Below are 26,480 nucleotides of genomic sequence, written 5' to 3' on the forward strand. Positions count from 1 at the left end.
GGCGGATTCCTTACCCCCTCATCGCTCCTATGACTGCCCTATCGACCTAGTTCCTGGTGCCACTCCTCCCAGAGAAAGAACTTATCCTCTGTCCCCAGCAGAGACCTCGGCTATGTCGGAATATATACAGGAAAATCTGGCCAAGGGGTTCATCCGGAAGTCCTCGTCCCCTGCGGGCGCAGGTTTCTTCTTCGTCCGGAAGAAAGATGGGTCCCTGCGACCCTGTATTGACTACCGGGGCCTGAACAACATCACGGTTAAAAACCGGTACCCGCTCCCGCTGATTCCTGAACTCTTCGACCGGCTGAGGGGGGCCAGAATCTTCACGAAGTTGGATCTGCGGGGAGCTTACAACTTAATCCGAATCCGAGCGGGGGACGAGTGGAAGACGGCCTTCAATACCCGGGACGGCCATTATGAATACTTGGTCATGCCGTTCGGTCTCTGCAATGCTCCAGCGGTGTTTCAGGAATTCGTAAATGAGGTGTTCCGAGACCTACTCTATTCCTGCGTGGTGGTGTATTTGGACGATATCCTCGTTTTCTCGACCGACCTCTCCTCCCATCGGAGAAGTGTACGCATGGTCCTGCAGCGCCTTCGAGAAAATCGTCTTTACGCCAAGATCGAGAAGTGCCTCTTCGAGCAAACAGCGTTACCCTTCTTGGGGTATATCATCACGGATTCCGGTCTTAAGATGGATCCGGACAAGCTGTCCGCGGTACTCCAGTGGCCTCGTCCGGTTGGCATAAAGGCCATCCAGCGTTTCCTCGGCTTCGCTAATTATTACCGGCAGTTTATACCCCACTTCTCTACAGTCACCAAGCCCATTACGGTCCTGACCCGTAAGGGGACGAAGCCTAACGTCTGGCCCTCTGAAGCCGAGGACGCCTTTCTTGCCCTGAAACGCTCGTTTGCTTCTGCTCCGATTTTACACCGTCCAGTGGCCAGTAGGCCCTTCATTCTGGAGGTTGATGCCTCCTCCACTGGAGCTGGGGCAGTTCTCTCCCAACAGGCTCCATCTGGACGTCTTGTCCCCTGCGGGTTCTTCTCCAAATCCTTTTCTCCGGCGGAGTGCAACTACTCCATTGGGGACCGGGAATTATTGGCCATTAAAATGGCGCTGGAGGAATGGCGATATCTGCTCGAGGGGGCAGTGCACCCCTTTATTATCTTCACGGACCACAAGAACCTGGCCTACCTGCAATCTGCCCAGAGACTCAACTCCAGACAAGCCAGGTGGGCTCTGTATTTTTCCCGTTTTGAGTTTAAGCTCCACTTCCGGCCCGGCAGTAAGAACATCAAAGCCGATGCGCTTTCCAGATCTTTGCAGCCACCGGAGAGGGAGGAGGATCCATCATATATCATCGAGCCGGCTAAGGTTATCTCCGTGGCCCCCGTGAGATTCTCTAACCCTCCGCCTGGCAAGACCTTCGTTCCTCCAAACAAACGCCTGGAGGTACTGCGCTGGGGACATTCTTCCAAGGTTGCTGGGCACGTTGGGATTAAGAAGACTCTTTTGCTTCTTTCCCGGTATTACTGGTGGTCCTCTCTCCACCAGGATGCAAAGGACTTTGTAGCCTCCTGCAGGACTTGTGCTCAGAACAAGGTTCCAAGGACTCTCCCCTCCGGCCTCCTTCATCCGTTGCCTGTTCCAGAGGCTCCTTGGCAGCAAATCGCCATGGATTTCGTGACTGATCTGCCTCGCTCGGCTGGGTGTACTACCATCTTAGTCGTCGCTGACCGCTTTTCCAAGATGGCCCACTTTATTCCCTTGGTCGGACTGCCATCTGCCCCAAAGTTGGCCGAAATCTTTATCCACCACGTGTTCAGGCTACATGGTCTCCCTCTGCGAATCGTGACCGATCGAGGGGTCCAGTTTACTTCCCGATTCTGGAGGGCTCTCTGTCGGCTCCTGGGCACGTCTCTCGACTTCTCTTCAGCGTATCATCCTCAAACCAACGGCCAAGTGGAACGGATTAACCAAATTCTGACCACCTACCTACGCCACTTTTCTAACGCCCATCAAGATAATTGGGTCTCTCTTCTACCATGGGCGGAATTCGCTCATAATAATCATTCCAGCGAATCAACGTCCAAGACACCGTTCTTTGTGGTAACTGGGCTAAATCCTGGGGTTCCATTGCCCTTTTCCGCATCGTCTGGAGTTCCTGCAGCAGACACTCTCGCCAAGGAGTTTTCGCAAATTTGGAAGGAGACCAGAGAGGCGCTCGAGCTAGCCAACGTCCGAATTAAGAAACACGCGGACAAAAGACGAAGGGATCTACCCCCGTACCAGCCCGGGGACAAAGTCTGGCTTTCTACCAAACATATCCGCCTGAAAGTCCCTGCTTACAAATTAAGTCCTCGGTACATCGGGCCTTTTGAAGTACTTGGGCGCATTAACCAGGTAGCCTACAAATTGAGGTTGCCGGTGTCACTCCGGGTCCCTAACGCCTTCCATATCTCGCTCCTTAAACCTGTGGTCTTGAATCGGTTTCAACCAACCTCCATGTCCCCTCCCTCGCCAATTTGTTCTAACAATATCTTTGAAGTAAAGGACATTCTGGCTATGAAAAGGGTCAAGGGTAAGACTCTTTTTCTTATCGACTGGAAGGGTTTTGGCCCAGAGGAGAGGTCCTGGGAGCCCCGAGAGAATGTCGATGCCCCCCTTATCATGAAAAGATTTCTAACCAACCTCAGAAGGAGAGGGCATATGGGAGGGGGTACTGTGACATCGGCGGCCGTGCCCGCCGATGCCCCTTTAGCGGCGGTGCCCGCCGCAGCTTCCTCTCACCTGCGCCCCCCGGTTCGCGCGTTTCTCCGCGCTGCTTGCCGCTCTGCTGCGGGTAACCGCGACGGCCTTAGGCCGCGCACGCGCGTTCCCCCGGCCTCTTCTGTTGGCAGGGGGCGTCGCTAGGGGAGGGTCTGTAGGGCGCACTTCCGGTCTCCGCATATATCAGGCGTCCGCTCTATTCTGAGGGCGCCTGATGATTGTTTGTGACTTGCAGCACCCATCGGCCCTACCTTCTTCAGTGTACCCTGCCTATCCTTGCTGTTCCTTTGTCTGCCCTGTTCTTGGTCCGTGTCCGTCTGCCTGTCTCCTCCCTGTGGTCCTCGCTGTACCTTTCCTGTAGGCTCCCAGCCATTTCCTACTGCCCTCCACCTCGCTACTCCTGCTCTGTCTGCCTGTCCTCCGAGTCGTCCCTGCTGGCTCCGGCTGTCGCGGTTCCGCCCCCTGCGGTCCTGCCCCTAACGATCCCTGTACAGGGGTCGGTCTTCACCAGGTGTGCTCGGCCCAGGGGCTCCGGATCCGCGATCCAGAGGGTCCACTCTTGGACGTATTAGCCAGAGGCGTCACAGATAGGCAGTTAAATTGTTTGCAATGTTCAAGAAACAGTGTTTCCCACATTGGGAAGTTTAGTATAAGAAATGTTCATTATGCAATATAAAAATTTTGTATGTTCCTGTATTGTCAACTTTGTTTAACTTGCAGCCCGCGGACGTGCTGTGTTTAACGGGGGGGTATGTGACGCCCCTGAGGCTCAGTCGCCACAGAGGTACCACACTTCCTCCTGAGGTGTGGTGCCCACCATCCAGGTAAGGTGGGAAGCTCCTGACCACACTCCAACACCTGCACCCCACACCACAAAGTAGTGTAGCAAAGCACCTTCGGCGGCTCCCTGCTTGGAGTATAGCACAGCACCCATTGGTGGCTCCTTGCTTGGAACACGAAATGTGCTGGGAAGTGGGTGGAGTTGAGTTTACATTAAAAGAGCGGGAAGAGTTGAGTATTCAGTCAGTCATTCAGTCATTCGGACATGCAGTGATTCGGTGATCCAGTCATTCAGTGATTGGGCACTCAGTCAGTGAGTGAGGATGCAGAAAGACAGAGAGTGAGACAGAGAAGATCCCAGGGAGAGGGATGGATGAAGGAAGTGCTGCAGCAGGCCACAGTGACCTGGGTCTGCTGGCACAAGAAAGAGACATAGAAAGGAAACCTGATTTTTCCATAGAAAGAAAGGATTAGTACGGAACGTGAGGAGTAAAAGAGAACAGAGGACGTGGGTTAGAGAAGCACCCTTCCTAGGAGTTCTGAGTGCAAGGCCGGGGCTCGGTCCCCGAGGTTGTATGGATACTAATGATCCTGCAGCAGACACCGGAGGAATAGAAGTTAGCAATACTTTATTCCCACATCAGACTTGGGGGCACAACAGCAACATACAGTAGGTGAGCCGGGACTAGGAAGCAAGGTGTCCCCAAAGCAGGCTACAGCTGTCTGCTGTACAAGGAAAGTTCATAAGGACATTGGACAGGAGGAACTCCAGTGTAACTCAGTACTGGGAGTTCTTCATTTATAGGCGCTATAAGAGGAGACGTTCAGAAAGGCACATGTTGGCGCAGTGTTGGAAAGAAGTATTCTACCTGGCCTGGAGATTGACTGAGTCCCTGACCCGGAGGACACGGCACGGAGGCAGGCACCTGTTTGCACAACAGACTGTGAGTATAGCTTTGGAACTACATGCCCTGGTGTCCTCCACTTATTCCTGCGCCAACACACTCGGCACTGCTACATCTTGGTGCCCGACACTCCCTCAACCTACGCCTCCCCTTTGCCTCTATATCTACAATGCCCTGGGACTACAGCTTCAGCTGTGGGGAGCTTTAACATCTTTGCTGCACCATACCATCAGTCCCAGAGGATCTGCATGCAGCGTCGGCTTAACACCTCCCTTGCCGAACACCACAGGTGGCGTCACGAACTATTCATCTAATCAATTACATTCCACCGTTCAATCTCCCTTTTACTTGGGCACCCAGGGCCACTGACCGGGTCACCGCTGCTGTGACACCTTTCCCCCTGAGCTACCGGCCCGGTACCGAGTACCCCACAGCCCTGGGAGGGCGACCCATATCTATGTATGCCCAGTCAGTCTATATCACCACTATGGGCACTGCCAACAGCAATCCATAACTGTGCCAGTTACTTGTGAATGGGTGCCAAACAGAGGCTCTCCTGGACATGGGGAGCAAAGTGACTTTGGTACATAGGTCCCTTGTTGACGGTGACAACGCCAAAAGACAGAAAATGATGCATATTGAAGGGAAAATTATATCCAATAAATATCCAACTGCGGAGGTTAAATTTTCCACACCATGTGGGGACTTTAAACATGTGGTGGGAGTGGCAAAGACCCTTCCATATATGACTGTGTTGGGGAGAGACTTGCCCCTGTTTTGGATCCTGTGAGAGACCAGGGTCAAGGTAAAGGTTGTGCCGGGCATAGAACCCGAAGATGTTGAGATATCTACCATAGGGGTCGCCAACCTAGAGACAGAGTGTAACCCCGATAGGTTCCCCCTGGAAGTATTGGCAGGGGAGGATGAAAGTGTTTTGGGTGCAGAACCTGAAGCTGTCGAGTCAGAGATATCTACCACAGGGATCACCAACGTAGGGACAGAGTGTAACCCCGATAGGCTCCCCATAGAGGTTGTAGCAGTAGAGGTCATGGAGACCCCACTGAAATCCAAGCGGGAAATGTCCCCTGGTTAGTTTGGGACAGCTCAATTCTAGCAGAAAAAGAAATAAAGTATGAGAAGAATGCTGGAAAGAACCAGGAGTGTGTTATCGCAGAGGCGACAGGGGACATGCACACAAGGAACCGTCTGACACCGGCCAAGGATGGAGTCAGGGTAAAATAGATAGAGCGCTCTCTAGACATCAGCATCGGGAGGCTCAGGTTTGAGTGCGACGTAACACAGATGTATGCTCGGAGTTGCCGGGGCAGACTGCAGTGTTTCAACGTGACATAGTCACAGATGCACAGGTAACTGTACGGAGGAAATGGTACCAAGAGCCCAAAGGCAGATACTTAGGTGACAGGATGAGCTGCAAGATTAGTGAACCCAAAATAAACAAGGTCGAGACCACCCAAAACTGGCCCAAATCTATGGTTAATCGTGAAAGTGGGCATGTCATCTGCAATGGAAACGGGATGGTAGGTGGTCACTTGATGAAGTATGGAGCGGAAACACGAAGGGGAGGGATGCATGCGTCAATCGATGGTTCCGGTTCCTACTTTGGTTTCTTAATACAGTGTCAGGTGGGAGTGTCCCAGAGTCATGCGGATGCCCTGTCACGCGCCCATGTGGGGTGACAAGTGTTCAACCCCACAGGATTGAACATGGGGGGATATGTGAGACAGTGACCCGTGTCACAGGTAGGGGTCGCTGTTTGTTCTCCCCAGGATACACATGAAGGCATTTTGAGGCCATGAGAGTACATTTTCATACTCTCATCAGCCGCTCCTGCTCTTACTGCTAAAAGCGGCAGCAGGGGTCGGCTGATGGGAGCAGTTGTCTATCAGCTGACACCAGTAACAGGAGGTAAACTTTATACCTATGATCACAGATGTGAGCTCACACTGTCTTTTGACAGCTTGGGAACCACGGCTGTCTAAGTGGCAATACATGGAGACGCATGCTCCACTCCTGAATGCCGGCGGCAGTGCCAGATATTAACATGCGAGACTCGGCTGTATTCCTCACATCTGTGATCCTGGCCTAAGAAACGGTGTTTGCTGTGCACGTTTGCTGCGCACGTTTGATGTACATGACAATGTGGCAAATACTGGATGTTCGGACCCCCTATTCAATTGAATGGGGTTCGGGTTCTGGACGGGGAATGTTCTGGTATCCGAACTCAAACTTTTTGGAACTGTTCGGCTGAACCCACCGGACCGAACATGCAGGTGTCCGCCCACCTCTAGGAACAGCAGCATTGCTATGTCTTAAAAATGTGAACAGGCTGCAGAAAGTGAAAGTCCCATAGTGAGACTAATTAAAAAAGGGGGAAAAAAAGGGGGAAAAAATTTAAAATTATTTTTTTGAAAAAAAATCAAAAAAAAAAAATACATATATACATTGTACCCATTAATAAATATTATTATAAAAATAAAAGTGCACATATTTTGTATTGCTGTGTCTGGAACGACCAGACATATTAAACTATCCCACTTGTCAACCCCTTTAGTGAACACCATAAAAAAAAGAGGCAAAAAAAATATACTTTATCATCACACTGCCTAAGAAAAAGAATAAAATGTGAACAAAAAGACTAATGTAAATATAAATGGTATAGCGGAAAACTTCATCTTGTCTCACAAAAAACAAGCCGCCGAACAGCTCCTTCAGCCAGAAAGTACAAAAGTTATAGTTTGCAGAATAAAGCAATGCAAAAGTAATAATTTTTTCATACAATAGTTTTTGTTGTGTAAAAGCGACAAAGCATACAAAAACTATATAAATGGGGTATCACTGTAAGCATACTGACCCGAAGAATAAACCTGCCTTAGGCTACTTTCACACATCAGTTTTTTGCCGTCAGGCAGGATCCGGCTATTTTTAGAAAAAACGGATCCGGCATAAATTTTGGAGAACTGTAGAAACGGATCCGTTTTTCTGCCAGATCCATCTAGCAGGTTATATCTGTTTCCTGGGGGCTGGCCAATTGGATCTGAGCATGCGCAGACTTAAAAAAACGGATCCGGTGGCTGGATCCGTCTTTTTCTGGATCCGGCGCATTCCGGCACCCATAGACTTTCATTGTGGCAAAAAGCCGGAAGCGTCGGATCCGGCGCTTCCGGCTTTTTCGCCGGAGACAAAAAACGTTACAGTAGCCATTTTTTCCAGACGCCGGAATGAGACAAGTAGCCGGATCCGGCAAAAAACGGATGAAACGCAATGCCATCCGGCGCTAATGCAAGTCAATGGGGAAAAACTGGATCCGGCATTGCATTTCGCCAGATCCGGTTTTACAAAAAAAAGCCGGATCGCGCCTGACGGCGAAAAACTGATGTGTGAAAGAGGCCTTTTCAATTTCACCATACATGGAACACCATTAAAAAAAACTAAAAACAATTTTTGAATTTTTTTTGTTTATTCCTCTTCCAAATATTGGAATCGAAGCGATCAAAAAATGTCATGAGCCAAAATTAGAGGTTCAAGGTGCTCACCACACATCTAGATAAGTTCCCTGGGGGTATAGTTTACAATATAGTGTCACTTGTGGAGGGTTTCCACGCTTTATGCACACCAGGGCCTCTCCAAATGTGACATTGAGTCCGCTAATTAGTCCAGCAAATTTTGCATTCAAAAAGTCTAATGCTGCTCCTTCTCTTCATGCCCCCAACTGTAGTTTTTCTCTACATATTTGGTCTTGGGGAGAAATTTCACAAATTATATGGTGCAATTTCTAGTGTTACTCTTATGAAAATACAAAATTTGGGGCTAAAAAAAACATCTTTGTGGGGTAAAATGTGATTTCTTTTCTTTTCATAGCTCAATGTTATGAACTTCTGTGAAGCATCTGGGGGTTCAAGGTGCTCACTGTCATGATCCAAGCCGGGGTTTGTTTCATGCTATTCTCTCCCCGTTTTGGTCATCGGGGGTTAAACCTTCTTTGCCTCTCTTTGGGTTCTGGGTGATTATTTCAGCCTGCTGTGGCCTGCAGAGCTTGTCAATGTTTGTTCACGCTTCAAGGCTAGAGCCACAGACCCATATACCCTAGTGATCCTTCTGTCTCTGACTTCCTTACAGTGACTCTTACTCTGAACCCCGCTTCCTGTTTTTCTGTCTCTGATACTACGTTACCGACTGGCTTCTTGACTTTCTGGCTCGGACCTGACTCCCCTGTCTGTCTCACATTTTGGATACCGTGTTCTCGTCTAGGTGCTGACCTTTGACTTGTCTCTGACCTCGTGTATTGTTGTGACTTCGGATAATTCGCTGTCCTGTGTGTTGTTGGCCCGGCCTGTCTGACTACTCTACCATCCCTTTGTGGTAACCTGCACGTCTGCACTACGGTGCTATACAGTGAGTTCAACTCCTTTTCCCTTACCAGCGCCCCCTGGTGGAGGTTGCATGCTACTGCTCTACAAAAGTCAAATTGCGCTCCTTCTCTTCTAAGCCCTGTTGTGCGCCTAAACAGTAGTTTTCCTCCACATATTGGATATATTAGCATATTCTGGAGTAAGTTCACAACAAATTGTATGGTGCAATTTCTCCTATTACTCTCATGAAAATGCAAAATTTGAAGATAAAAAAAGATTTTTGTGGTAAAAATGTGATTTAAAAAAAAAAAAAAAAAAAAATTTTCTTCTCAAGTATCAATGTTTTAAAGTTGTGTCAAGCATCTGGGGGTTCAAGGTGCTCACCACACATCTACATAAGTTTCCTGAGGGGTCCTGGTTCCAAAATGATTCAAATGCTGTACAATAATCAGCGTAGAGTAAACACGATAACTAACAATTTGTCAGAAGGCAACAAGACCCTAACTAAAGGCTATAGTAAAACATAACTTTTAATCAACTGTTAAAGGACAATTAACAACCGCTAAGTTAGTGTGTATACATCACCAGAATATTTAAAAATAGTTTTCCAGATTATTCAATTTTTTCTGGTGTTTATTGAAGTTTTGATTGATTCTGTGTGATTGGTGCCGCCGCTACCTATCCCCTCATTCAGAATTATTAACACCGCTAACTTGCTGATAAAAATTAACTCCTATGCCTCCTATTAACTCCTATGGAGGCGTAGGAGTTATTTTTTATCAGCAAGTTAGTAGTGTTTAAATGTATTTTCCCATAATCAAAACTGATTACTCATTCCTAAGATAGATAATAAATGTCCGGTCAGCATGTGGTGGTCCACTGGGACCTGAAATTGTCATGAGTCCTCTGTTTGAATGGAGTGAGGGTGTATGGTATCCCTTATATTTGGACATCTCATAGAGTTGTCACACACGTGCACTACAACTACATTAACATATGGACTTCTAGTTTTTATGTTAAGTGGGGTACCAGTGGTTTCACCCTCACCAATTATACATTTAAAGGGCATATGTCAGTGATTTTTTGCTCTGAAATCTGACAGTATAAGGATAGAGACCCAGATTCCAGCGATGTTGTTTCACTAGGAGCAGCAGTCATGATAGTCACAGTTTATCTGATGTACATCTAGCAGAGCTCAGCCAAAGCCACAGCTTTCTGCATACATTATATAGAGACAGGAAGCTGCTAATCAAGGAACAAAGGCCAGTTGTCCTGTAGTAATAATCTCCTGATTGTATTGAAAAAGCAAAACTCAGTCCAGTTTCACCACATCACTGCAATCAGGCTCTTTTCTACTACATCATGGTGCTCTCAGATTACATAGCAGAAACCTGCGGAGTGCGGACAGATTCCCTGAATATTTTATTATGTGATAAACTGTTAACAGTTGTCCCAGAATTAAATATAACATGTTTATGTTAAATGTTAAATCACTCAAAGCAGAACTGTAGCTCAGAGTTGTTTATAAAAGCTGCTTCTGTGCCTAGATGTCACTGGAACTTACCTATTACCTAATCTGTTTAGTGCTGATGAGCGGCAGCAGCTTCCCGTGCATTGCTAGAGCAGGTTCTATTCTATAGCTTGTGTTGCACTCTGTGTTGCATCACTCTGCTACTGATGTATGAGAACATCCGGCCAGTCTGTCTCCGCTATGAAGCATGTGTTACCACATAACTCCCGAGGCAGGACATAACAGATATTCTACAATAATGTCTGAAAGGGAACCTGTCACCAGAAAAAACACTTTTATCCTGGAGATGAGATATGGGGTTAATCTGCAGATTAATAGTGTTATTAACCTGATCAGTGCCCGCACTTAGTTGAATGCTGCAGGGAGAAAATGAACTTTATTCCCTGCAGTGTTCTGGTTTCAGTTATGGGGCAGCGCCGGCGTGGTTTAAATCACAGGTCCAAAAATACTGAGCAGCGATTGTAAGGCTGGGGTCACACTAACCGACGCAAAATACGGTCCGTAGTTTCCAGGCGTAATACGGATGAATGACCCCTAAATAGTGCTCTGTATGTCATCCGTAAGCAAGGTGTGGTTGCGTATTTTGCGCATGTCTGCATCCGTATGTAATCCGTATGCTGAGATTTTCTCGCAGCCTTGCAAAATGGACATATAATGGAGCCCTATGACCGGTTTTATAACACAAGCGAAAGAATAGATATAGACACATAGAATACATGTGTGTGTGTATATATATATATATATATATACATGTCATTGTGACAAACATATATATATTTATATTTCACAGAGTTCTTCATAGCAGAATAGCCGCTAATTAAATTGCCGGCTTCTATGAAATCATTCCCCAACCCGACATGAAATGACACATGGTTTACATTCAGTAAAGCATTTCATTTCATGTTTTTTTATATGTCCCTGACTAATAATTAGATGAGGGTTTGTGTGCAAAATTTGGGAGTTGTAGTTGTTTTTTTTTTAAGGGGTTAATTTGTTGTTAAAAAATGCGTGGGCTTCCCATTGTCCTGTAGCGGTGGCGAATGGGTTAATCTAGCAAAGGGTTAATGTCACCTTACAATCGAATGGTGACATTAACCCTTTGTTAGATTAACCCACTCGCCACCACTATAGGGCAATGGGAAGCCCACGCTCTTTTTAACAACGAATTAACCCCTTAAAATAACAACTACAACTTCCAAATTTTGCACACAAACCCTCATCTAATTATTAGTCAAGGACATATAAAAAAACATGAAATGCTTTACTGAATGTAAACCATGTGTCATTTCATGTCGAGTTGGGGAATGATTTCATAGAAGCCGGCAATTTAATTAGCGGCTATTCTGCTATGAAGAACTCTGTGAAATATAAATATATATATATATATGTTTGTCAAAATGACATGTATGTGTGTGTGTGTATATATATATATATATATATATATATATATGTATTCTATGTGTATATCTCTATTCTTTCTTTCTTTATTAAACCTGTCAGTGTGATTTTACTGTATAGCGCACTGAATTGCCGGCTTTTCTAAAAAACAACGGGTGCGTATTTCTCGCAAGTCACATGTGTGGTCCGTGTGTAATCCGTATTTTATGTGCACCCATAGACTTGCATTGGCGTATTACGGGCGTAGTACGCTGACAATCGCAGCATGCTGCGATTGGCACGGACCGTAGAATACGCCCGAGAAATATACGGCTGTTGGGAGCAAACCCATATAGAATAATTTGTCCGTGTGTAATGCGTGCTTTTAACACCTCTCACTTTCCGTATTCCTCGCCAGTGTGACCCCGGCCTAACTGTTCCCCTGGCCCTGACTGACACTCGCTCTGCATAGGGGGGGCTGGCTGTCATCAGGGTCTAGGGTGCTGTTATAACCGCCACTCTGTATAGTCAGAGCGATGACTGAACCTGTCGGCGCTGCCCCCATGACTGGAACCAGAACACTGTTGGGGGACTAAAGTTCATTTCCCCCTGCATTTTCTAAGTGTGGGCAGTGGGCAAGTTAATGACACCATTAACCTGCAGGTTAAAGCTATATCTGCAGATTAATAGCATTTTTTCTGGTGATAGGTTCCCTTTAATGGTATATGCACACAGAGTTTTTTGAGTATTTTGTTGCCCCCAAAAAATGACTGACAAAAAATTGTTCAAAAAAGCTTGAAAAATTCAACCTATTTATTTTTATTGTAAAACCACTTTGCTGTTCATATGTTTAGTCTTTTTATTGTTTTTCTGCTGTTTTAGGTTTAAAAAAAAAATACATACAACTTCTTAGAAGTGTCTCATGATGGAAAGCGCTCCAAACTAGGCAACATCCAATCAAAAGGCTGCAAAAAACAATTCAGTTTAAAGATCTGAGGCTGGAGTCACACTGCCGTATTTCTCGTATGATAATCGCATCGCACTGCACGGACTGGCCGACACCTCTAATTCCCTGAGCATGACAGCGTGATGGATTACTATGCAGCTGTGAAGCTCAGGTCAGGAGAGCCGACAGCCAGTGTGAGTTTTAAGATGTCATTCTCGCACAAGAAATACAGCATTGTGTCTCTGCCCTTAAGTGCACATACACACGTGGTCAAAACTGTTGGTACCCCTTGTTTAATGACAAAAAAACCCATAATGGTCAAAGAAATAACTTGAATCTGACAAAAGTAATAATAAATCAAAAATCTATGAAAATGAAAAAATTAAAATCAGACATTGCTTTTCAACCATGCTTCCACAGAATTTAAAAAAAAACAAAAAACTCATGAAATAGGCCTGAGCATGCCGTCTGGAAGTGGCAACCTTCAAACAGAGACAACTGGAGCAGTCTACTCTTTAAGACTGGGCCAAAATACCTGTTGAGAGGTGCAGAAGTCTCATTGACAGTTACAAGAATTGTTTGATTGCAGTGATTGCCTCAAAAGGTTATGATTGTGAAACAAAATATTATGTTAAGGGTACCATCATTTCTGTCCAGGCCTATTTCATGAGTTTTATTTTTTTTTTTTTAATTCTGTGGAAGCATGGTTGAAAAGCAATGTCTGATTTTAATTTTTTTCATTTTCATGGATTTTTTATTTATTATTACTTTGTCAGATTCAAGTTATTTCTGTGACCATTGTGGGTTTTTCTATCACTAAATGAGGGGTACCAACAATCTTGACCATGTGTGTACCTTAACAGGATTTGGTCAAAAATGTGTACCAGTGTTTGATCCAAAAACCTTATGTGAATCTTGAGTCACTTTCAGATGTACTGGCAGATAGTACTAAGTTACACCAAATGATAGAAATAAACAATCTTATTAAAGAAGCCTCCCATGACGTTTAATTTTTACTAAATAAATGTATATGTGTACAGTATGTAATGTAAAGTTTACTTCGTAATATACTCACCTTCCACTGCTCTCTACAGTATCCAATGCAGTTCTGCTTCACTTCTCAGTAATGTCGCTGCTTTTTTGACTCTCCAGGTGACACCGCGCTCTGCGTGCCGAATTTCACAATGTAAGGCTGGTTTCACATTTGCGTTTTTTTGCGCTGGAAAAAAACGCATACGTGCGCATGCGTTTTTTCCCCTATATTTAACATGGGTGCGCATACCTGCGCGCTGGTAAGCGCACGTATGCGATTTTCATGCGCTGCGTTTTTTTGGGGTGTGCGTTGGTATTTTCTAGACGCAGCATGTTGCATTTTTTGGCCCTGCAAAAAAGCGCATGCGCACGTATGCGCACGTTTTGCGCTAAAAATGGCCATTATAGCCTATGGGAGCGCATATGTGCGCATTGGCATGCTTATGTATGCGTTTTTTTGCACATGCGTTTTTTTTTGTTAACCATGGAATTTAGGGGTTTGGGTTAGAGTTAGGGTTAGTTAAAGGGGTTTAGGGTTAGGGTCAGGGTCAGGGTTAGGGTTGGGGTTAGGGTCAGGGTTAGGGTTAAGTATGGTTTGGTTAAGGGTTAGGGTCAGGGTTAGGGTTAGGGTTAGAATTAGGGTCAGGGTTAGGGTTAAGTATGGTTTGGTTAAGGGTTAGGGTCAGGGTTAGGGTTAGGGTTAGTTAGGGTTTAGGGTTTGGGTTAGGGTTAAGTATGGTTTGGTTAAGGGTTAGGGTCAGGGTTAGGGTTAGGGTTAGGGTTAGGGTCAGGGTTAGGGTTAAGTATGGTTTGGTTAAGGGTTAGGGTCAGGTTAGGGTTAGGGTTAGGGTTAGTTAGGGTTTAGGGTTTGGGTTAGGGTTAAGTATGGTTTGGTTAAGGGTTAGGGTCAGGGTTAGGGTTAGGGTTATGGTTAGTTAGGGTTTAGGGTTTGGGTTAGGGTTAAGTATGGTTTGGTTAAGGGTTAGGGTCAGGGTTAGGGTTAGGGTTAGGGTCAGGGTTAGGGTTAAGTATGGTTTGGTTAAGGGTTAGGGTCAGGGTTAGGGTTAGGGTCAGGGTTAGGGTTAGGGTTAGGGTCAGGGTTAGGGTCAGGGTTAGGGTTAGTTAGGGTTTAGGGTTTGGGTTAGGGTTAAGTATGGTTTGGTTAAGGGTTAGGGTCAGGGTTAGGGTTAGGGTCAGGGTTAGGGTTAGGGTTAGGGTCAGGGTTAGGGTTAGTGAAGTCATGGTTTGGGTTAGTGTGAGGGGCCACCTAATGTTGGAAAAAAACGCAAACGCGGTAAAAACGCATACAAACGCATAAAAACGCTGCGTTTTTTTCATGCATGCTCATAAAAATGCTTGAAAAAAACGCAGCAGTTGTATGCTTTTGTATGCGTTTTTTCAATGCGTTTTTTTGCGGGAAAAACGCGCTGCAAAAAAAAGCAAGTGTGAAACTAGCCTAAGTCTATGGAGTGTCAGAATTAGGTTCCATAGGCTTTCATTGTAAAAGAGACCTCCAGCTTACACATAGTCCCATACTATGAAAGTGAACAGGATATTTTAAAGAGTGGTGGTGACTCACAGAAGAGTAGAGGAACAGCACTGGATACCAGAGAAGACTAAGGTTGGTGAGTATATTACCAAGTAAACACTACATTACCTACACATATATACCGACTTAGTAAAAACCTCATGGGAGGGCTTCTTTAAGTCTATGTCAAAGTGATATTGTTTTAAAATTAGTGTTAACCACTATGGATATGATGTTCTTAGTTTTCTTACTCTGTTCTTAGTTTTGGAGGTGAAAAAAACAGCTCACCTTAATAACCTGTGGAGTGGGGAAGCACGGAAGCCATGGATTTGTCATGGATAATAATGAAGAGAAAAAAGAAAGATTTTCCAGCTTCCAAAAAAATTCCAATTTATTGTAGATAAAACAACATGAAAAAATAGACAGCAGTTCACATGGTGTGAAATAAGGCTACGCGTTTCGAACAGAACACTGTTCTTTCTCAAAGCTTCTCAAATTCTTTTTTTTTCTTAGTTTTGGAGATGCCTGGTGCTACTAGGGAACAATAGCATTTGTAGCTGCCTTCAGTTGGAGAGTCATATGCAAGTGGCCCAAGAGCTACTTGTGTCTCTCAACCTACTACTTGGGGAAAACTGCTCTACAACATCCCATAGTATCAAGCTGTTTATCTCTCTCTTTTTCTAATGTTTTGGTTTAAAGTCCCCTGGAGAATGTATCCTCAACATGCAAACACATTCCCTTCAACATCACCAAAACCTTCCATCAGAAATATGGCTTCAGGATCAAATACGCTGCCTACCACAGATATGTATGTATTTTTTTTTAATCTATATTTATATATGTAACATTTATATGAATTATATGAATTTATTGTCCTGGTCAGTTTTATCATTATGCACTGTAAATGCTACAGAGTCAATTTATGACAAGTGAGCATATTTCCTGTATATAATTAAGTAATGATTGCGTAAGGTTTTCTAGATCTTTGATTGCACTCATTTATTTTCACTTCTGCTAGCTAAAAACATATCCTTGTTTTGACATAATCCCATAGGTGCATACACCTTCGTTATGCCATTATCACAGGAGCAGGACAAACATTGTCAGGGCCAGACTGGGAATCTGACAATTCTGGCAAATGCCAGAAGTGCCTGTCTGACTCTGGGCTGCATTGTATGCCACACTCTTAAGAGTGTCGGCATCCTCAGTATGCCAATACTGTAAACAGTTAAGCACAGAGCCACCGACTTTGTCACTTACCCCAGCATGCTTTCTTTTAGACTGTGACCTGCTGGAGGCAGAAGCCATGCAGGGTGTAACGCCGGTGCCCCTGCATAGTTCTGGTCCTCATCACCTGCAGGGACACCACTGCACTTCCTGTGTCCGGTCCGCTCCTCTTTACCTGTCAGGTCTCTCCTCCAATGCCTCCATCCCCGGCCCATCTCGTCCTGCCTTTGCTGCCACTTCCTTTTGTCAGCATGCGGCCCGCTGGTCTCCTGGCATTGCTCTAAGGGCGCGTGCGCGCTCCCGGGTTCTTAAAGACAGCAAACCATTTCCTAATTAGGGTCTTATCCAATGGGTGAGTGGCTTGCACTATTTCAGGCACTTCTGCTCTAAGGGAGGTGCCTGAGCAACAAGTGTTTCCTGTTACTAGTTCTCAAGTTCCCTGTGCCTGCGTGTTTATGCTCTGCTTGCATCTCGGTAATAATGGTTTGTCTCTTCAGAGTATCCTCCGTGACAATGCCAGCGCCACCTGCTTCTCTCCATGCCAGCTGCTGCCCGCTACCCGCTTCAGCCGTTTATCTCCTGCCTAGTTCTCCGCTACTTGCAGAACCTGCCCGCCTGCCAGTCTGGCCGAGTCAGCTTCCACGTGCCCGGGGTCTAACTGGAGGTAGCACCTTGTGTCTCCCGAACTTTCCATTCTGGCCCTGTTCGAGGGGTCTAACTATGGGAGTCCGGGGCTCTCTTAGTCATGCCCCCTTCAGAGCCCCGCGGGTAGTGGTTCTACGAAAATTTCAATAAACAAATGTGCACTTCACAATCTGTGCCTCCGTTTCCATTTGTTAGATTACTCAGGCCATGGAACCCGCTGGCTCCCAACCACCTGCGGCCGCAGAGCTATATAAGGAAGTCACCTGCTTGAGAGACCAGCAGGAGAAGATTACAATATATCTGCAGAACTTGTCTGCTCACGTGAACTCTGCGACATCTACGGTCACGTCCGCCTCTGTCCAGGCTGTGACTGCTTTAGCTGCTGGCCTCCAGAAACCTGGCTTCGTGTTTGGTAAAGGACCTCGACTGGCGGCTCCCACACGCTTCGACGGAGATCCCGTGCAGTGTCGGGGATTCATTAATCAGTGCACGCTGCACTTTGAAATATTGGGTCATCTGTTTGCTTCCGGGCTAAGGTAGCCTTCATTATGTCTCAGGAGAGGTTCTCGCCTGGCTGAACCCACTGTGGGAGAGAGGGGATCCGGTAGTCAACGATCTCCCATCCTTCCTCGGGGCCTTCCGCAGGACCTTTGATGAATCAGGTCGTACTACTTCTACAGCATCGTCTCTTCTTCGTCTTCACCAGGAGGTTTTCAGTGGCTCAGTACGCTGTCTGGTCCTGCACCCTTTCTTCTGAGTTGTCCTGGAATGACAAGGCGTTGGTGGTCACCTTCTGTGAGGATCTGTCGGGTAGAAACAAGGACGAACCAGCAGGCCGGTACGTTCCTACGCCCTTGGAAGATCTGATATCCTTGGCTATCCAGTTTGATCTCCGGTTTCAAGAATGCTCCCGGGAGACTAAGCGGGAGAAGTGACCTTTTCGCCTGGCTCCCAGTTCCCAGGGGACGGATAATTCTCAGAATTCTGCTTCTTCCCCGGAGTCTATGCAGGTAGACAGAGTGACTGTGGCCAAGCAGCACCAGGAGCAGGACACTAGCAGCAGGGCAGTACAACACCCACAAGACATAAAGGGACATCTCATGCCAGGTGTAAAGCTTTGAGACCCAATAGTTGAAAGTTGCCGAGGAATTATTGAGTATGCCTGTTTGGTCGGCCAGGTATTGCTTGAACATCTTTAAAACCTTTCCCTCCTTGTCAAAAATACTCATTCATCAGGGCTTGGTGCTGGGCTGGTATCATGAAATTGGCCCACGGCTTTGGCAGTGTACCCCTGCCTTGGCTGGGTGCAGTCCTAGCCTTTTTTTCTTGGTTGGGCAAGGAAGCTTGCCCCCTGCTGCTAACGTCTGATAGTAATTTTTTCACATATTTTCCACAATTGGCCTTCTAGTATAGCACCATTTTAGGAGACCTCTCCACCTCAGGAAGAAGAGATACGTGGGTTTAGCAGGGTGAATGACCAGTACTTTTTTTGGGCCAAAATGAATGTAACATGAGGGTCACTGGAAACAAAGTGGTACATAAACTCAGCCATATGTGCCAAGTTCCATACAGCCAATACTTCCCTTTCTCCATCATGATGATGACTCCCTCTCATCCTCCTCATTACCGTTCTCAGTCCATCCACATAGGAGAGATGGGACCAAGGTTGTTTTCTACTAGCCTCTGTTTTGCTAGCCACCAGTTCCTGTTCCTTCTCTTCCTCCTCTTCAGCATCCACATCGTCATTGATACCCAGTCCGTGCATAGCAGATGAGATGATCCTGGGCTAGCTAAAATCTCTTTGCTATGTCTTCCTTCATTCCCCTGGTCCGTATGCAAAGTTTCATGTTTAATTGTGGGCAGTGATTGTTTAAGTACGCACAGAAGGATAGTTGTGCTGACCATGGTGTCATTGCCACTCACCATCTTTGTGGAGTCCTCAAAGTCTTGGAGACCCAAGCAAATGTCAGACATCCATGCCCACTCTTCTGTTGTTATAAGTGGCAGCTGACCAGACTACAGATGGACGTGTTGGAGCTGGTACTCAGCCACTGGTCTCTTCTGCTCACAATCCCTTGCCAGCATGTGCAGTGTGGAGTTGCAGCACGTGGCGACGTTGCACACCAGTCGGTGAGCTGGCACTTGCATGTGCTGCTGTAGCACTGCCAGAATGGTGACAGCTGTACCTGACTTGCGGAAATGGGCGCTGATGCGACATATCTTTACCAGAAGTTCTGACAAATCTGAATATGTTTTCATACACCACTGAACTACCAAGTTGAGCACTCGTACAAAGTAAAGGTGAGCAACCTTGTTCTGAAACCAAAAACGTTCGCCAATCTCAAATTCGGCACAAACATTGCACATCCGGATTTGGGTTTGGATTCCCAAGCATTCCACTAATGCTTTTGTTCAGACTTTGGCTAGGATCGTGTTGATACAGGATGATCGGGAAGGACGTGTTTCATGAGGGGAGGGGGTGGGGACAAGTCAGAGTAGGGATGTCCAATATATATATTTTTTTTATTAATTTAATGTATGGAGATTCCGGCACAACAAGGGCTTCTGCCATTGGCTGCCGAAGTCACATGTCCCTCTACATATAAAAGTGGGCATGCTGTTTTTGCGCCATTTTGTCAGTGTAACAGTGCAGAAAGGCTGCTCCTGCTGCTGCTACAAGTAGTCAGATAGTTCAGATAGGATCTTGTGTGAAATCAACCTTCCAGTATCTAAATCACATGTGCTAATAGTGCGGGCCAGACATTAAGCCACATTTCATAATCTAAATCTTTTCTGCTAATAAGTGAGCCATACAACAGGTCACATTTTAGAATCTAAATCGTGAGTTAGAAAAAGTGAGATCATGATGCAAAGGGGAACAGGCATGGTGTTCAATGTGTACGTGGGTTAGATAGTAATGTTACTGAAAGCTTTACTGAACAAACACCATTCCATCCTATCCAAATACAGCTGACATCTGTTATTGGACAAGCTACTCAATTTCCTTATTTTGCCATTCACACAGCGGTATGCTTTGTAGATGAGTGCCGCAAAGTGCTCAAGTGGATGGTGGGTCGCCCTCCCAGGGCTGTGGGGTACTCGGTACCGGGCCGGTGTCAGGGGGATGATGTGTCACAGCAGCGGTGACCCGGTCCGTGGCCCTGGGCCCCAATATCAATGGCGGTGCTGTAAAAGGTGTTAGAGTTTATTAGAATAGTTTGTGACGCCACCCGTGGTATTCGGCAAGTATGGTGTTAGGCCAACGCTGCATACAGATCCGCTGGGACTGATGGGATGGTGCAGCAGAGATGGTATAGCTCCCCACAGGTGGAGCTGTAGTCCCAGGGCAGTGTAGGTGCAATGGATGAGGAGAGGCGCAGGATGGTATAATAGAATCATAGAATCATAGAATCATAGAATCGTAGAGTTGGAAGGGACCTCCTGGGCCATCTGGTCCAACCCCCTGCTCAAAGCAGGATTCGCTAAATCATCCCAGTCAGATGTCTGTCCAGCCTCTGTTTGAAGACTTCCATTGAAGGAGAACTCACCACTTCTCGTGGCAGCCTGTTCCACTCATTGATCACTCTAACTGTCAAAAAGTTTTTTCTAATATCTAATCTGTGTCTCCTCCCATTCAGTTTCATCCCATTGCTTCTAGTCTTTCCTTGTGCAAATGAGAATAAAGTTGATCCTTCTACAATGTGACAGCCCTTTAGATATTTGTAGACAGCTATTAAGTCTCCTCTCAGTCTTCTCTTTTGCAAACTAAACATTCCCAAATCCTGCAACCTTTCCTCATAAGACAGGGTTTGCAGACCGGTCACCATTCTGGTCGCTCTTTTCTGAACTTGCTCCAGTTTGTTGATGTCTTTTTTAAAATGTGGTGCCCAAAACTGGACACAATATTCCAGATGAGGTCTGACCAAAGAGGAGTAGAGGGAAATAATGACTTCACGTGATCTAGACTGTATGCTTCTGTTAATACATCCTAGAATTGCATTTGCCTTTTTTGCTGCTGCATCACACTGTTGACTCATATTCAGTCTGTGATCTATTAGTATGGATGTTGTTACCCAGGTGTAGCGGTGCGGGAATAACTGGAGGACACCAGAGTATGCGGTTCCAAAGCTTTACTCACTGTTTGCAGTTCACACAACTGCCTGCCTCCATACTGTGTTCTCCAGGTCCGGGCTCCAGTCAACCTCAAGGCAGGATAGAATTCTCCCTTCCACACTCCGCCAATATGTACCTTCACTGAACGACTCCTCCAATGCGCCTTTAGGTGCGAAGCACTCCAGTACTTAGTTACCCTGGAATGCCTCTCTCTAGGTGTTCCTAGTCTCTACTTGTATGACAGACAGCTGTAGCCTGCTTTGGGGAACTCTAGCTCCAGAGTCCCGGCTCTCTATCCGTTTTGCTGTTGTGTCCCAAGTCTATGGTGGGAGCAAGGCGTTAGTGGCTCACTACTCCTCCGGTGTCTGTTGCCGGATATAAAGATCCAATCAACCTCGGGCCCCTGCCTTTGCGCTTTCTGGACTGGAAGGGGGGTTCTCTCTCTTTCTCAACCAGCTTCCCACCGTCCTGCTCTTCTCCTTCGTTCCGATCTGTTCTATCTCTCTCTTATGGAAGTTTAGGTTATCAGTCTTATCAGTCTCTTTCTCTGGTCTTTCTCGTGCCAGCAGCCCAGATCACTGGGACCTGCCAGCACGTCCTTCAGACACACATCTTCTCTCTTCTCTCTCCTCTAACCAACTCACTAACTAACTTGAAATCCTACACTTTCCCTCTCTTTTGTATCGTCACACTTCACCCGCCTCCCAGCACATCTCGTGTTACGAAGTAGGGTTCCACAAGGGGTGCTCTGCTAACCCCCAGCCTGAAGCTGTTAGGTGGCCCCACTGAACTATCCTGTGTGTGAAATGCAGGTGTGGAGCGTGGTCAGGAGTTCCCACCTTACCTGGATGGTGGGGCACTACACCTTAGGAGAAGGTGCAGTACCTCTGTGGCGACTGAAGCCTCAGGGGCGCCACAATGGCAAGTGCTGCATCAAATGGCCTCTCCTCCTTTTCCTCCACCTTAACATCACATGCAATACAATCCTCAGAGGTGGCACCCCAATTTCCCTTCTTTCTTTCAGAAGGTTGCCTAGCCTGGGCCTTTTATGAGACCGCAAAAGATGACCCAAATCATGTTATCTGCCAGCTTTCATTAAATTTCTCAGTAGAAGCAAAAAGTCCAATAATTTGACTACTACATCCAAGACTCGACACATGCGCGATCAAGATGCTTTAGTCTGGGAATCTCACTGTGCTAAAATGCGGACTAGTAGGCCTTGACAACCACCGTCCATTCCATCATCTGCATCTGCTGCTTCTTTCTCCTCCATCACCATTGCAAGTGTTCTCACACAGGTTTATGGCTGCAGAACCTCCAATTCTTTACCTCCTAAAGTCGAGGTGAGTGAGAGCCCGTCAGCTGTTATGGAAGTTGACATGCCTGCTCTTTTTATTTCGTCAAGCACAACTTATCTTTCTCAGTCCACCGTAACACCTCCGCCTGCATCTGACTCACAGTTCAACAGTTTGTCATGTTCACCCTACAGCAGCCAGCCTTCGGTCCCGCAGTTGTAGGCTTCTAAAAGAATGTTTCCTCCAACACATGCCAATGCTAATAGTTTGAACTCTACCATCTTCAATCTGTTGGCCACGGCAATGATTCCTTTCCACCTGGTGGATACAGATGGTTTCCAAAACCTTATGGCCATCGCAGTCCCCCAGTACCTTATGCCCAGTCACCATTACTTCTCTAAGAAAGCTGTGTATTTATGCTACACTGGCATGTTGCAGACATCACCCATTCTCTGAAAAAATCTATGTCTGCCAAGGTGCATTTCATCACTGACACCTGGACGAGCAAACATGGCTAGGGGCATTACATCTCGCTGACTGGGCACTGGTTGACTCTGGTGGCTGTAGGGGCAGGTGAGCAAAGGGCTGCTCCAAAAGTCTTGGAATCCCCAAGGCTTGCAAGACAAACCTCTGTATCTAACACTTCCTCCACTGCTTCTGCCTCCTTCACCTCCTATAGGGCTTCCACCTGCACCCTCAACATCTGCCTTAATGAGACTCTCGTTCCAACAGTGCACAGAGAGACCCCCCCCAGCTCTGTACTGTGCAGCCAGGGCTCACCGCAATCAGGCAGTGTTTAATTAATGTGCCTTGGAGATTGCAGTTGCACAGCTCAAGAGTTGTAGATGGCTATCCAGGCCGCATTTGAGCAATGGTTGTCTCCACTGAATCTGGAGCCAGGGAAGGCCCTGTGTGATAACTGTGCGAAGTTGTTGGTGGCCCTTCACTGAAACAACCTCACACATGTGCCTTGCATAGTTCATGTTCTCAACCTGGTGGCACAGTAATTTTTATGCCACTATCCTGGCCTGGATGCACTACTGCAGAAAGTATGGCCACTGTTTGCTCACTTCTGCCATTCGCATCACGCAATTCATCAACTTGCATCGCTACACAGGTCTTTCGGCCTACCAGTTAACAATTTGTTATGCAATGTGCTGACACGGTGGAATTCCACTCTGCATATGTTGCAGCACCTCTGGCAGCAGCATCGAGCCCTGGGTCAGAATGTCCTTTTGCATAGACTGGGGCCACTCAGTAAGGATGTGATGCAATTCACGCTTGCGGAGTGGCCACAGATGAAGGACCTCTGCAACTTTCTGCCCAGCTTCAAAATGGCTACTAGGATGGATAGCTCTGATAATGCCATCATCAGCATCATGAATCCGGTCCTCTACATGCTGGAGCAAACTTTGAATAGTCTGTGGGAGGAGTTAGTGGTAAGGGATAACAATATCTAATTTCCTGACTGTCATCACACAGGCGGGTGGATGACAGCGATTAAGGGGGGCTCATGGTACCAGATAAACTGTTAGTGAAGGTGCAGGAGCCAAGGAACAAATGGAGCAGGACAAAGAGGAAGAGGTAATGGGAGATCAACAGTCAAGAGATGAAGAAGATAAAGATCCCCTCCCTGTTGTTTCTGGTTGTTGAGAGGAGACATAGGATGCAAGCTTGAGTGTTACCTTGCCACCAACACACCATGGACTTAGACCTCATGGAAGCGCCCAACACAAGAGCACCTTCTTGCTGCACTGTCTGCAACATGATACCCGTATTCTTAGGGTTAGAAATAGTGATGACTACTGGGTTGCCACTTTGTTATACCCATGGTGCAAGAGTAAATTTTTCCAGATGCTTCCCACTTGGAAATGGACACGTCCATGCTGAAGTATTGAAACACACTTGTAGACAATCTTAAGTGTGGGTTTCCCCATGACGGCAGAGAAGCACACAGTGTGCATCATAGTTGTAGACTTCCAACCCCGGCAACGTTGAGTCGTCAACCCCAAAACATTAACAGCAGCAGTGTAAGTGGCAGAAGCAATTTCTGTGAGTCATTTCACATACTTTTTAGACCAGCCCGTGCATCAGCTGAACAGATTACAAGTCTGACACGTTGTGAACGACTGAAGAGGATGGTGCAGGACTATCTCGAGCTTAATATCAATGTCATGAGGGGGGGGGGGTTTGAACCCTTTTGCATTTTGGTCTTCAAAATGCTCGAGATAGCCTGACATTGGAAGAGTGGCCTGAGCTTGCGTGTCACACCTTGGAGATTTTGTCTTGTCCAGCAACCAGCATTCTCTCAGAATGTGTATTCAGCGCTGCTGGTGGTGTCCTGATGGATAAGTGCATCTGGCTATCTACCTGACTGTGTAGACTGCCTAACTTTTTCATAAAGATGAACTAGTCATGAATCTCCAAATACTTTTGTACCCCAGTCTTAGACTGGGCAGACTAGGTGATGGTGTAATTTTTAGTGTGTTGCAGTGATCTTGCATTATTGCGGTCTGTGACATCTTTGTCATGGCTTCTGTGCCTGATGTTGATGGTACAAACAATTTTTTTAAATGTGAAGACTGCAAGTTGGATTTCCATCCGGTGGGTTGCCTGTAGTGCAAGGGGTGTCATCACCCCATTATATGCCATTTCTACTCTGGGGAAATTGATGCCACTTTAGTGGTGTGTGACAATATTTTTTGGAAATGTGGAGACTCCAAGTTGGGTCTTCATCTGGTGGGCTGCCTGAAGTGGAAGGGGTGTCAAAGCCCCATTATACTATTTCTACTCTGAGGAAATTGATGTTACTTTAATGGTGTGTGGCAATAATGTTTTGAAATGTTTGGACTCTAATTTGGGTTGCCTTTATGTGTGTTGCCTGTAGCAGTAGGGCTCCCAGACCAACAGGCCTGCACTTTCTTTCCGTCAACTACCTGTGTTAGTATCCTTAAATGTTGGTAGTCTAGTAGTCAACAAAGCTGATAATTTGTGACACCTAAGTGTGGCTGAGCAGAAAAGCAGTTTGAGCTGTTGCATGAGGTATCAGAGATCCCAGCACAGCAGGCTTACACCGCTCCCTCACCCGCCTCATCTTAATTTAAACTTAAATTCTTAGTTGTAAATGCTAGCCCAGAATCCAATACCTCATGCATTGCCCATGGCTGATTGCTGCTGTGCCATTATCAAATTTCTACTATGGGGGAATTGATCATGAGTCAACTACCTATGTTACTGTCCTTAAATTTTTCTACCAATAGTAGTCTACAAAACTGATTTTGGGGCACCTGAGTGTGGCTAAGCCGAAAAGCAGTATAAGCTGTTGCATGAGGTATCAGGGCTCTCAGCATTGCAGGTCTACACTGGTCCTTCACCCACCTCATCTTAATTTAAAGTTAAATTCAAAGCTGTAAATACTGATACCTCATGCATTACCTATGGCTTACTGTTGCTGTGCTATTATCAAATTTTTAGTGTGGGTTAAATGACTGATGCCACTTTTCCTGGTGTCTGCCTTTAATTTTTGGAAATGTTTGAACTCCAAGTTGGGTCTCCTTCATGTGTGTTGCCTAAAGTTGGCAGACCTCTCATCATCCGCTTGTTACTGATCAGTGTTTAGGCTGGAAATGCTGCTCCAAGCCCTGTTCCAGGCCGTCCCATGAGTCCATGCTGCAGAATTATACTATTTGTACTCTGGGTCAATTGATGCTGTTTTGTCAGCTTTTTGGCCCCCTGAAGGTGTTGTCTATACAGTATGTTTTGGTTTTGCCGTCCATTGAATTTAATGAGGCTTGGTTATGTTCGGTGAACTGTTTTGCAAACTGTTCGGCGAACATCAGAACATTCACTAATCTGAACCGAATCGAACCTTGAAAGGTTTGCTCATCTTTAGTATCAAGCATGGTTTGTGTGTGAGCTTGCCAGGCATCACAGCCGTCACCAGGTTACGTCCATTATC

At 46.3% G+C, this 26,480-nt stretch overlaps 1 protein-coding gene across 1 annotated transcript in view; it reads left to right on the top strand.

Moving 5' to 3' along the window:
* The window catches only part of LCP2 (lymphocyte cytosolic protein 2), a 1,189,974-nt gene that overhangs the window by 930,527 nt on the left and 232,967 nt on the right, over positions 1-26,480 (top strand). The window contains exon 16 of the mRNA XM_073573677.1: positions 15,942-16,050. Within this exon, the coding sequence (XP_073429778.1) occupies positions 15,942-16,050 (109 nt within the window). The remainder of the gene's footprint in view (positions 1-15,941; positions 16,051-26,480) is intronic.

This window comes from Dendrobates tinctorius, unplaced genomic scaffold, assembly GCF_039654945.1.
Source record: "Dendrobates tinctorius isolate UK_male_01 unplaced genomic scaffold, ASM3965494v1 ptg000036l, whole genome shotgun sequence".
Lineage (NCBI taxonomy): Eukaryota > Metazoa > Chordata > Amphibia > Anura > Dendrobatidae > Dendrobates > Dendrobates tinctorius.